This window comes from Pelodiscus sinensis, chromosome 18, assembly GCF_049634645.1.
Source record: "Pelodiscus sinensis isolate JC-2024 chromosome 18, ASM4963464v1, whole genome shotgun sequence".
NCBI lineage: Eukaryota > Metazoa > Chordata > Testudines > Trionychidae > Pelodiscus > Pelodiscus sinensis.
In genome coordinates this window covers 35732294-35745624 of record NC_134728.1, presented here as the reverse complement: position 1 = coordinate 35745624, position 13331 = coordinate 35732294, and the positions used below count along the sequence as shown (strand labels likewise).

Below are 13331 nucleotides of genomic sequence, written 5' to 3'. Positions count from 1 at the left end.
CGATGGCACAGCATTGCGCAGAAATAGGCGGGCTCATTACCCCCATTTTGCATATGGAGAAACTGAGGCACAAGCCAGAGAGACAACTGGTCCAAGGTTGTGCAGCAGGCCATTGGCAGAACCAGGCACAAAAGCCAGGTCTGAGTGCCAGTGCTGGGTTCTATCCCCTAGGTAACACTGCCTCCTTTGAGCACACTGGCAGGGGCAACTCACCAGACGAGATGCCAACATGGCATGGCTCGTCTCTCACCAGGGTTTTGGAGCTTTCCTTCACCGACTGCTCGGGGGTGCTCACACTGAAAGTGAACGAAAGGGGAAAAGAACATTCCTGCAAGACGTGACTTGAATCCATATTTATTTGTAGGTATATGTATCGATTTCTCTATAGATTTCACTGGGTCGGGTTTTTTCATATACATCTTTTTGGTATAGTACATGAAAAAGGGGAAATGTAGATCAGTACATTTCTCAAGTAGAGTCTCTGCCACAATAGGACCAAAACACCACATGCAATGCAGAGAGGTGAGGGGAGCCTGGAACTGGTTTTAAAAACAAACCAAAAAAAAAAAAAGAGAACAAAGGAAATCAAGGTCCAAAGTTGCCAGAGAAGCAGTGCTGTGTGTCAGAGCTGGATAAATTAGGCTAATTCCACTGCTACATTTTAAAGTGCAAAGAAGCTCAGTTTATTTATCTACAGAATACAGGCAAATTATCCCCCCATTAAAAATAAAAACCAATAATAATAAAATAAATCTAACGGATATACATTATCCACAGTCCTAGAGACACCTACACCTACTCGGTAGCACCAAGAATTTGATATGCGTGTAATTAAAATCAATTAAAACTCAAGAGCAATGATTTTGTTTGTTGGCTTGTTTTTTGTTTTGCAGACTTCCTGCCCTTAATTAGAGTCAGGCCCTGGCCCGCAGTACTGGTCAAAGAGATGCCCCCTCCTTGAACTGCCCCCCACCAGCCCGGGCTGACCTGGCAAAGAACACACGCACACGCACACACTACAATGAGAGCAGCTGAAGTTACTGCTGAGGAGGTGGGATGGGGAGGCGAGGGACCTAGTGCTCTGCGTAGGGACAATTACACAAAGGGAGGGAGGTGTGAGTCTCACACACCACACTAGCTTTGGCTCTGCCTTTATGGGGGTGGGGATGGGCTGCATGGATCCTTGTGCTGTGAGCCTCTAGCCACATCATCTTCCCAGGGCAGGGGGTGGGGCCCGTGTGCAGTTTCAGTCTGTCCCCGCGTGCCATGCGCCCGTCTCAGTAGCCGAAGGTCTCCTGCGAGGCATAGACCATGTAGAGGAAGCCGTCCTCGTCCTTCTCCTGCTCGTAGATCTCCGAGATGGGGGTGGAGACGCTCACCATGCTGTGCTGGTTCACCAGCAGGAAGAAGGCCTGGGTAGGGTTCAGCTGCAGGCGGCGCCTTAGGGCAACAGAGGAGAGGGGGTTAGACCAAGTGAGGACTGGCAGGAAAGGCAGCACCACAGTGACCTCCCGGGGGGCTGGAGGCCCCCAAGCGCTCAACCGGCCAGGCCCAGCTTCCTTCGTGTGCCACAGAACTGCCCAACCCTGCCTGCCCAGCCAGGGCCACCTGCACTGGCACCCGGCCGGCCGGGGAAGGGCTGAGACGCTTTCTCTGATGCTGGGGCCTTTCTAGCCTGAGGGGTCTCGGCAGCCCCTTTCGCTGGAGGCCCAAGCATACCCCGACGGCTGTGGCCTGTAGCAGGCCTGGGGCAGGAAGGCTCATGCAACCCCCTGCGGTTCCCAGGGCAGGATTAACAAACCCCAGTGTGAGGACACTGAGCATCCCAGGGCCCCCAAAGTCTCAGCTGGGCATCCAGCCTCCCCATACAACCAATGGAGAGAGACAGCCTTGCCTCCGCTAGCCAGTAGGAGACAGCAAACGGGGGGCACGTGCTAAGCCCCGCCCCCACCTCCTTTTCAGACCAGCAGACCTGGCCCTAAGAGAAGCCTCATTCCTGGTTTCCCTCCCCCCCCAGAGGAGAAGGGATTTGAAAGCAGGATCTGCCGCTTGGGCTCCCTCGCTCTCTCCAGGCTGCATAACGGAAGGAATCATTGGCGCGGGGGCAGTGGATCCTGGTCTCCCACTTCCCCCTCTGGCCCCAGGCCAGTGACCCCAAACCTCGCTGTGTGGCCAGTTAGGCACTTCAGTCCTTTTGTGACTCCTGACAGACCCTCCTGGCCTGCTGCCCCCACTCCCCTGCCCTGGGCAGCCCTGAAACCGGCATCATCCTCAAGCAATGCGCATGGGCTTTCCAAGCACGGCTGTGTTGAGTAACCTGGGTGCTGGACGGGAAGCCAGCCACCCCTCAGCGCCGGTCCTGGCTCAGAAAACTCCCTCGGGGCTGGGGCCCGGCTCTCCCTCTCTGCGCCCACCTGGTAGCAGGGAGCCACCGATGCACTGTCAATGCAGGTCACAAGGCTGCCCAAGCCCGGCGCTCAGACCAAGGCCAACACACTCCGGCCCCCTAGCGCAGCGCTCGCCCCCACAAGCCAACGGCTGACGGCACAGGGAGGAGCAGGGCTCTGTTCCCAGCTCAGCTACGGGGTGCTCAGGACAGGCACCCACAGCAGGAGGGTGGACCTGGAGAGGGTGATGCTGGTGATTCAGTACAGCCTGAGCTCTTTGCAGCAGACACGTTTCTTATGCCCCCAGGGCCACACTCAGGCCCTCGCATCCCTCCACCACTTGGGGACGGGCACCAGGCCACCAGGGTGGTGGGAGGGAGCAGTGGACCCAGGCACCCACACTGCACAGTCTCAGTCAGGGGCCATCACCTCCCAGCCAGCGCCTGTTGTCCCCACCCGGCACAGGTCACACAGGGCAGGGCGGGGGATGGTCACAGCACATTCGCTTTGGGGCCGTTTCACTTACCGGATAATTTTTACCAATTCGCTCATATTCACGTGGTCAGGGACTAGAAATTTGGTCTTATCCAGCACAGGCAGCTGCTTCTCCCCCTTGTATCTTTCAATGATGACCTGGGGAAAGAAATGGGCAGTCAGGCCCCACCAGCAGCTGCCAACAGGCCAGTGTAACCCACCCCTCCAGGAAAGCAAGTCCCTGTCCTGACCCTCTGGAAAGCGGGAGAAGAGCAGCAGCTCCTCCAGCCATTGTACCCCTGGGCCCCACGGGACTGCGAATCTGCTCAGCACCCTCTGCAACGAGCCAGTGTATCATTCCCATGAGAGCTGGGGTGGGGGGCGCGCGCTCCCTGGAACAGACACACCCAGACGTCGGAGTGTGTGGAGACCAAGAGATGCAGAAGAGGCACCAGGCACGGAGCTAGGCCCCACACAGTCCTAAGATTGTCTGGGGGGGGGAAGAGGTGTGGCCACGGGACTTGCTCTAAACAGCAAAGAGCAGAAGGGGGACAGCAGGAAGTACAGCCCTGCCCCCAGCCAGGGGCTCAAAGCAGCCGCCTCCTGCTCCAATCAGCAGCGAGAGCACGTGGCCTCCTGCCCTCCAAGGCGCACTGGCCTAACGCACCTTTACTGCAACTGGAGAAGTGCTGGTGCGGCTCCTGCCCCTGCAGTCTTGCTGTGGACAGCGCCGCGGCCGTTCTGCACACCCGCCCTCCCTGGCGGATTGACTGGAGGGGGGTGGAAGGGAAGGCAATTGAAACCAAAGCCCCCAGTGAAAGTGACAGTGTGGTACAGACACTTTGGTTCCAGGACAGAGAAGGGAGTGTTGTCCCACCCCAGAGGCAGCTGCACTGCAGCAGGGCGCAAGGCTAGCCGCACGCAGAGTACCCTTGATGCCTTTGGGACAGAGGGTGGCTAACGAGGTGTGCTTGCTTATCACACTAGCACATGGCACAATAGCACAGGACACACAAACCTGGGTGCAACTTCACCAAGTGGATCTAAGCTGCTTTCCAGGAGGGCTAGGGTCCCAGTAGTGGGAGGGGTTACAGACGCTGCTTCCAACTAGTCAACAATTGGCAGCGTCTGTGCACAGATGAGGTGAAGGGCAGGACAGAACTGGAAGTAGCTTAGGTACCAGGAAAGGCAGGAATTTTCCCCAGTGACCAGTGTAAACTGTGTGCACAAGTGACCTTTCCCTTCCGCTTTCCCAGCCTAGCGCCATCTCTCATGACTAGAGGGGGTAGGGGCTGCCAAGAGTTGTAGACACTTGCTGATGTAGCAACAATTCCCCAATCCTGCCTCAGCACAGGCGGCTGCACTGGCTGACTTCACAAGGTCCCCTCCATCCTCACACTGTTAGGACCACGCAGGGTGTTTATTAATTATGTGGAAGTTTATGTTGATGTTTGCATGGAAGAGGATCCATGCATCAGGTAACCAGAACTAGGGTATTTCACGGTCAGTATCCATCCATTTCCATCCACCTTGGCATGCCACTAACCTTACTTTTGGATTCGAAATGTATAAGAAAGCTGCTTCATGTGAAGCATCACAGACCCAAGACTTGGAGGATGCAGAAGAACTTAGTTAAAGGTGGTGTCGACAGCACTGGTTTAATTAGTTATAAATCTCTTATGAGGTGTTTATAGTTTGTCCAGTACAAGTTAGTTTGGAATTTAATTGAGGACTCTTGCCCTCCAGAAAAGTGTCATGAATGTTTACTGGGAACTTCCGCTGGCTAATTACAAATGGAACAAACAGAATGGTCTAGTTAGCACAGATTCCACCAAAAATAAACCATTCAACTACAGTTTTGCAGAGCATGTTCATTCAGTGACCGCAACCTGTGTGTGAAAAGAAATTACTTCATAAGAACGTAACTGAGACAAGCATCCAAATCCTTTGAACCCTCAGAAGCTGACAGATCCACACTTTGGACAAGTTCTCATCTAGCCGAAACTTAGCTGTTTTGATCATCTTTAATTTTATTGCATATAGTATTGCTGTAGTATTGCTGGCCCCAGGTGGGTAAGGGAGTAACTTTTACTGGGCCAACTGCTCTTCGTGAAAGAGATAGGAATTTAAGCTCCTAGACTGGAAAGCTTAACTTAGTTAGGCACTAAGGATCATGATTAATAGATACACTGGATTTATAGCTTATTAAACAATTCCCCCTTCCCCAGCTACTTTTCTCACCCTCAACCTTCCATCCTCCCCGCCTCACCAATGGAGCAGTGTTAACTGGCAATTCACTTTGAATGGGCTCTAGTCAACACATCGGATTCCGTATTTAGCTGCAACAGACATTTCCCAGCCCTGAGGAATAGCTCTGTAGATGTTCACAAAGCTCGCCTGTCTCACTAAGAGATGCTGGCCCAATAAAAGAGATTAGCTCCTCCACCATGTCCCTTTAATTTTGTTCTTAAATTTACTTCAAGTTAAAGTAAAATGTTTAACAAAGGGCTTTTAGCCAACACCTACACATGATCCTTCTTCACCACACAACTAGAACTTTAGAATTCAAATATCTTAAGCCTAAGCAGTATGGCTGTAGCCAGTCAAAGTAACAAAAATATTCCATTACGGTTGCAGACTGACATTCCGTTAAGAATACTGATACATATTCGTTCACTTTAGAAATTCACCCACTTTAATTCTGCCTCTGTCCTCCAGGATACACACATTTTAATTCAGATACTACACTCTGCGTTTGTGAAGTCACCCATTAATAACCTGAAATAAAACATTTACATTCATTACCCTTTTTGCATGATCTATGCAAACCTGCCAGGACAACATGGCACTGGCTCAATATTAACACCAATGCAGAAAGACTAACAAAAGACACTCTCTAGTTTCATCTGAGAGCTTGTCTACACTGGCAAGTTTTGTTGCCCAAACTGCCTTTTGGTGACAAAACAGCGAGAGCATTTGCAGTGCAATGCAACTTGAGAAAACAAAAAAAAGCAGTCATGTAGCACTTTAAAGACTAACTAAAGACTTATTAGGTGATGAGCTTTCGTGGGGCAGACCCACTTTCTAGAAAAACACCCAGTTTTGGCAACAAAAACCTTCCACCCCTGCAAGAGACTTTTATCTTTTCCCCTCCCTTTATTGTCGGCAAAGAGACTCTGCTGTTTGTTTTGTCGAGCGATTACACGTGTCCCACAATGCCTGCCTTGGGGAAGGGATTCAAGGAGTGGCACAGGGAGGAGACACGTGGAGAGGTGGTCATGTGACCAGTGCTCCCCTTGTGTCCCTCCCCAAAGTCACCACTGCTCAGCGCTGTGAAAGGCAGTGGAACGAAGAGGATGTGCCCCATAGGTTGAAGGGATTCAGACAATCGCAACAGCTTGTAAGACTATGAAGAGCAATGTTCATCTTTTAGATAACTACGGACAGCTAGCTGGCAGTCCCATGAGAGTGAGGGGCTTTACAGTCTCAAATCCAGTCAGATCAGCCAGCCGAGGGAGAGGGGATGGATTTTCAATAACCTAGAGTGGAGTCTGACACTCCTCCTGAGCGTATTTGGCTGGGATTGAAGCTTCCCTCTTTTTAGCCTAAGACACAATTTCATTGCAGCTTACCCAACAGCGCTGCACCAGGGTGCTCCTGTTCACCTAGTTTAACAACACACTCCCATGCTCTGGCTGTCCCATTTGTGTTGGTTGTAGAACTTGCGACTGAGGGCGTCTGCTGTAACGTTTAGCACCCTGGGAGGTAAGTGGCCACAAGGGTGATCTGATGCACAAGGTACCAGTTACATAGTTTGAGAGCTTCCGTACATAGGGACGAGGCTCTTGCCCATTGATATAATACAAGCAAGTGGTGTTCTCTGTCATAATGTTGATAGTCCTGCGCACTATGTGGTGTAGGAAATGCTGGCACGTATACAGTCTTTCTCACAGTTCTAAACAGTTGATATGGAGCGTTCGCTCTGTAAAAGACCATTTGCCTTGGACTGTGAGGGTTCCTAGATGGACACCCCATCCCACGAGCGATGCATCGGTCCTCATGGTAAGTGTAGGGGTAGGCTGATGGAATGGAACTCCAATTAAGACATTGTGTGGATTTGTCCCCCAGTGAAGGGAGTTGAGGATCCATGGTGGAACGGTAACTGACTTGGAGAGCGGGTCTCTGCATGGTGTGTAAAGTGTGCCTAGTCAAGACTGAAGGTCTCTCACATGGAGCCTCGCCAGCCCGACGACATAGGTTGTGGTGGCCACGTGTCCCAGGATTTTAAGGAATTCATGAACTGTCATGGTAGGCGTCGCCTGTGCTACTGCTATGAGGTTGCATAGGGTGTCAAATCTGTGTGTGGGTAGAGTCGCTTTGGCTGTGATAGTATCAATGTGGCTCCTATGAACTCCTGCGCCTGAGTGGGGTGGACAGTGGATTTCTCATAGTTTATATGGAAGCCAAGGTGGAGCAGGAGGTTCGTGGTAGTCTCGATCATGTCCTTTGTCTCTTGGAAGGACATAGGCAACTCTCTCATAAAAGCTAAGTATGGAAATATTATGACTCCCTGACGATGTAGGTAGGCTGCTACAACAGCTAGAGTTTTGGAAAACACTCTGGAATCCATTGAAAGGCCAAAAGGGAGCACTCGGTATTGGTAATGGCCAACCGTGAATCGCAGAAAACGCCTGTGGGGGGGATGGATTGTTATGTGGAAGTATGCATCCTGAAGGTCGAAAGCTGAAAGCCAGTCTCCTTGATCTATTGCTGGAATTATTATTGCTAGGGTCATCATCTTGAATTGGTGGTAAGTGACGTATTTTTTGAGCTTCCTTCAATCCAGAATGGGTCTCCATCCTCCGTTCTTCATCCTGGGTCCTTGAGAAGGGACGAGGTGGGAGGGTGGGTAGGAGGACAAGAAATGAAAGGGATGGAGTAACCATGGTGGATGAGCTCTAAGCCCATTTGTCCAATGTTATTTGAGTCCACCGTTGAAAAAAGGGGTGGAGGTGGTGGTTGAACTGCGGACAATTGGTCGATGGTGTGACCACAAGGAAAGTGTCTTTCTGGCTCCTAACTAAACCTTCAAATTTGTTGTTTGGATGTGGATGGTTGGGCTGATGCTGCTTGATGATGTTGTTGGCGCCGACATTGTTGGGGCCTTTGTTTTTGTCGGAAGTCATTCCTCGGTTGCTCTTTATATGGCTTCCTGGGTCTCTGGTAGTTGGTGTATCTGGCTCTTAAATGGGGGCATGTACGTCCCCAGGCTCCTTAGGGTAGTACGGAAGTCCTTCATCAAATGAAGGACTTCATTGTTTTTTGCAGCAAAGAGATTGGTTTTATCAAAGGGTAGGTCTTCGACCTTCTGCTGCAAATCCCTTGGAAGCCCTGATGCTTGGAGCCAGGATATCACAATAGCCAATGCTGTGATGCATGCAGCTGTGTCTGCTACATCCATTGCAGACTGTAGAGTGGTGCGAGAAATTGTATGGCCCTCCTATATGATGTTAAGGAGGGATAGGCCTCGTGTGTTCAGTACTGAGTAAGCTCTTGAAGCTTGGAGTAGTCAGAATAGTCATAATCCGCTAGCATGGCGGTAAAATTTGCTGCTTTAAGGAGCAGGGTGGCCGAGGAGTACACCTTACGACCCATAATGTCCATTTTTTGGCGATCCTTGTCTTGTGGTGCTGAACTAATATTAGATTGTCTGGCTATGTGGCTAATGGAATCAACTACCAGGGAGTTTGGTGGAGGGTGAGTGAAAAGGAAGTCCATTCCCTTTGGTGTGAAAGTTTCGGTCCGCCCTTCTGTTGGTTGGAGTAATGGATGCCGGGGTCTGCCAAACGTTGTCTGCTGGGACCATAATAGCCTCGTCCATGGGGAAGGCAATCCTGGAGGAGGTTGGCGGTTGTAAGATTTGCAGGAGGTGATACTGTTTTTCCTGAACTTCCTGTAAATCTTGCTCTTGGGCTAACGCTATCCTTTAAAAAAAGTTCCTGGAACTTCAAGTCATCAACCAGTGGTGGGGTGGTAGAAATAACCGCCTCATCAGGTGAGGATGAATAATTATGCATGGGGAACCTGTCTTTGCCCTCAGACAAAGAGTCCCTCATCTCAGTGTGGATTGAGGAGTTAGGCGTTGTTACAGAGGTCGTGAGTTGGGCAGAACGATGCGGTTCTCTGGATGTTGTGGAAGGTGTGGTATGAAGGCTCTTCCTAGGAGGACATGACTCCCATGATACCCGCCGCCCCCGTGCTCTGGGCAATGGTTATGTGTAATGAAGTGCATACCAGGGTGATGGTGGATAGGCCTCGAGTCCCAGGATGGAGCTCTGTGTGCTAGGCTGGAATGCTGGGAAGAAAAGCGGCTGTGTCACTGGGTGCCAGCTTCGCTTGGGGAGTGAGACAGAATCAGTGATCTGAGTGAGTGCACCGACAGTATAGAGGAACCTGGAGATAAAAGGAAGTTACTCACTTCGTGCAGTAACGATCGTTCTTCGAGGTGTGTCCCCGTGGGTGCTCCACTTTTGGTGTCGGGCTGGTCCCGGCGCCGCAAATCGGAGCTTTAACAGAGCTGTGTGTGTGTGTGTGTGGTCGGGCAGCGCGCGTGCACTCCCGTTTCGCGCCTTTCATCTACCGCGCGCTGCCCGGCTCCCGCCAGTTCGTCTCACCGCCTATCTGAAAGACAGAAAAAAACAAGATTCCGAAGCAGGGAGGAGGGCGGGTCGTGGAGCACCCACGGGGACACACCTCGAAGAACGATCGTTACTGCACGAAGTGAGTAACTTCCTTTTCTTCTTCGGGTAGTCCCCGTGGGTGCTCCACTTTTGGTGACTCCGAAGCAGTAATCTCGGCTAAACGTGTGTTTCGGAATCGGTATTCCGAGCAGTAGGCAACACTGCCAAGGCTACTGCTGAGTCAGTGGTGAAGTGCTGAACAATTGCATAATGTCTTGAAAAGGTAGAATTTGAAGACCAAGTCGCAGCACGGCAGATGTCACGAAGAGGGACACCTTTCACGAAAGCTGTAGACGCAGCGACTGCTCGTGTTGAGTGAGCTCTAGGTTGCGAGGTGAGAGACTTCTTACGGATAGTATAGCACGTCGTGATACAAGAGACAACCAGCTTGGAAATGCGCTGGGCGGATAAGGACTTGCCCCTAGAAGAGCCCGATGTTGAAATAAAGAGGCGGTCCGTCTTACGTAAAGAACGGGTTCTGTCTATATAGAAAGCCAGGGCTCTGCGGACATCGAGCGTATGCAGGAGAGCGTCTCGCTGAGATGCATGCGGTTTTGGGTAGAAACATGGCAAAACAATTGGTTCGTTTATGTGAAATTCCGTACATACTTTAGGTAGAAAGGCTGGATGAGACCTCAGTATCACTGATTCCGGGTTGAAGACTGTATAGGGAGGCGTTGACATTAGTGCGGATAACTCGCTCACCCTGCGTGCTGATGTTATAGCCAGAAGAAAAAGTACCTTCATCGTAAGCATCGGTAGCGGTACCGTGGCCAGCGGTTCAAACGGTGGCCCAGTGAGGACATCGAGAACCAGGTCAAGACTCCATACAGGTGGCGGAGGTCTCCGTGGTGGGTTGAGGTTAGCCAATCCTCTGAGAAATCTAGCCATCATGGGGTGAGAAAAAACCGACTTGCCTTCAACGGGGTAGTGAAAAGCAGCTATTGCCGCTATGTGGACCTTAAGTGATGAAATGGCTAGTCCGGTTGCCTGCAGCTGAAGGACATAGTCCAATAAGACATGCATCGGCGAAAGCAAGGGATCCAGGAGTTTAGGAGCACACCATCGTACAAATCTGGACCACTTTGACAGGTAGGTTTTCCTGGTGGAATCTCTCCTGCTGTGCAGGAGAACACGCTTCACTTGGTCCGAACAAAGATTCTCGGACTCGCTGAACCATGTACCATCCATGCAGTGAGGTGCAGAGTGTCCAGCTTCGGGTGACGCAGTGAGCCTCTCTGTTGTGTCAGCAAATCTGGTAGGCAAGGCAGTCGGCGCGGTGCTCGTACAGAGAGCTGCCGAAGGGTTGAGTACCATGGCTGCCTGGGCCATGCTGGGGCTATAAGTATCACTCGTGCCCTGTCCATCACAACCTTCTCGAGTACTCTGGGAATGAGTACAACAGGGGGGAATGCATACAAGAGTGATGTGCCCCAGTGAAGGAGGAATGCGTCTCCCAGCGAGTGAGGTCCCACTCCCGCTCTGGAACAGTAAGCTCTGCATTTTGCGTTGGCACGTGTTGCAAAGAGATCTATCGTCGGAAACCCCCACTGATGGAAGAGAGTTAAGAGGACATCTGTGCGGATCACCCACTCGTGGTCCTGGGGGAAATACCTGCTCAGTGCATCGGCTGTGGTATTGTTCACACCCGGTAAGTATGACGCAACTATAGAGATGTTGTTTCGAATGCACCATTTCCAGAGACGAATCGCCTCCGCACAAAGTGAGCGGGATCGGGCACCCCCCTGTCTGTTTACGTAGTACATTGCGACTACATTGTCCGTGAGAATTCTGGTGACAGTACCTTTTATGTATACCTTGAAGTGTTTGCAGGCATGAAACACGGCTCGAAGCTCGAGAAGATTGATGTGGAGCATCATCTCCGTAGTGGACCAACGACCCTGAACTGTTTTTGTGCCCATGTGGGCACCCCAGCCGATGAGAGAAGCGTCTGTGGTTATCTCTCGTGACGGTTGTGGTGCATGGAAGGGAACTCCTGACAACATGTTGTTGTGATTCGTCCACCATACTAGGGAGTCCTTGACATGTACTGGAAGTACTACAGTCTTGCGAATGCTGTGGTCGGTAGGCTTGTAAACTGTGCTTAGCCAATGCTGCAGACACCTGAGGTGCAGTCTTGAATGGCGCACTATGATTGTCGTGGAAGCCATATGTCCCAGAAGCTGGAGACATACGCGCACCGGGAGCATTGGAGCGTGCAAAACTGTTTTTATCAGATCTTGCATTACTTGAAAACGCTCGAGTGGAAGGTGGACTCTTTCCGACTGGGAGTCGAGACGCGCTCCTATGAAGGTTAAAATCTGCGTAGGTCGTGGGCGCGATTTTTGAGTGTTCACGATAAGGCCGAGGGAGTCGAACAACTCCTGAGTTGCGACTACCATGTGTTGAGCCTCTAACTGGGTGCGTGCCTTGATGAGGCAATCGTCGAGGTAGGGGAAGATAACGACTCCTATCCTTCGAAGATGGGCAGCCACTACCGCTAGTGTCTTGGAGAACACCCTTGGGGCCGAAATGAGGCCGAAAGGCAGAACCCTGTACTGAAAATGGTCGTCGCCCACTACGAATCTGAGAAAACGCCTGTGGGCTATGTGAATCGTTACATGGAAATATGCGTCTTGCAAATCCAGGTCTGCGAACCAGTCTCCTCTGTTTAGTGCTGGCATGATCTTGGCCAGGGTGGTCATTTTGAAGCGCTGCTTTCGAATAAAACGGTTCAGACCCCTCAGATCCAGGATCGGTCTCCACCCTCCGGACTTTTTGGGAACCAGGAAATACCTGGAGTAGAACCCTTTGCCTCGAAATTCGTCGGGTACTCTCTCTATGGCTCCGATCTCGAGTAGGTGAAGAACCTCTTCTCGAAGAGCGGCCCCATGAGACGGGTCCCTGAGAAGGGATGGGGTGGGAGGAGTGGTCGGAGGGATTGATGAGAACGGGATCGTCAGGCCCGACGATATGACCTCTAGGACCCATCGGTCCGAGGTAATGGTGGCCCATTGATGAAGGAATGGCCTGAGGCGGTGGTGGAATAGAGTGGTGGTGGTGATCGCAGGCTTCCGAGCGCTGACCGTTGGAGACATGTTCGCGTCCTTTGCACGGGAGTCAAACCTGCTGCTTCTGGGAAGGTCGAGCAGCAGAGCGGTTCTGTTGCTGACGTTTGCGCTGAGGGCGCTGTCTGAATCTAGACTGGTCAGATCCACGCTGCTGTTGCTGCTGCTGCTGCTTATAGGGAAAATAATCATATCTCCTCTGGAAAGGGTAGTATCGTCTGCGTTTAAAAGGTGACGTGTACATCCCCAGAGAACGAAGGGTCATACGAGAGTCCTTGCCAGAATGGAGGATCTCATCGGTAGTAGAGGCAAACAACTTCTGACAATCAAAGGGTAAATCTTCCACTTTGGAATTCAACTCCTTAGGAGCTCCCGCTGACAGTAGCCAGGAAGCTCTCCTCATCGCAATGCCTGTTGCCATTGCTCGCGCGGCTGTGTCAGCAATGTCCGCGGCTATCTGAAGGGCTGTTCTACATGCGGTGAAACCTTCCTGGACAACCGATCTAAGGAGAGACTTCTTACTGTCAGGGAGGTGCTGCATGAGTTCCGGTAACTTAGAGTAATTATCAAAGTTATGGTTCGATAACAGAGCAGCATAATTGGCAACCCGCAGTAACAAGGTCGAGGAGGAGTAAACTTTCCGACCAAAGTGGTCCAATTTC

At 51.4% G+C, this 13331-nt stretch overlaps 1 protein-coding gene across 1 annotated transcript in view; it reads right to left on the bottom strand.

The window, feature by feature from the left end:
• Positions 1-338: 338 nt before the first annotated feature.
• The window catches only part of MAP1LC3A (microtubule associated protein 1 light chain 3 alpha), a 39910-nt gene continuing 26917 nt past the window's right edge, over positions 339-13331 (bottom strand). The window contains exons 3-4 of the mRNA XM_075901538.1: positions 2914-3020; positions 339-1440 (exon numbers count right to left, since the gene is read on the bottom strand). Of these exons, the coding sequence (XP_075757653.1) occupies positions 1278-1440; positions 2914-3020 (270 nt within the window). The 3' untranslated portion in view covers positions 339-1277. The remainder of the gene's footprint in view (positions 1441-2913; positions 3021-13331) is intronic.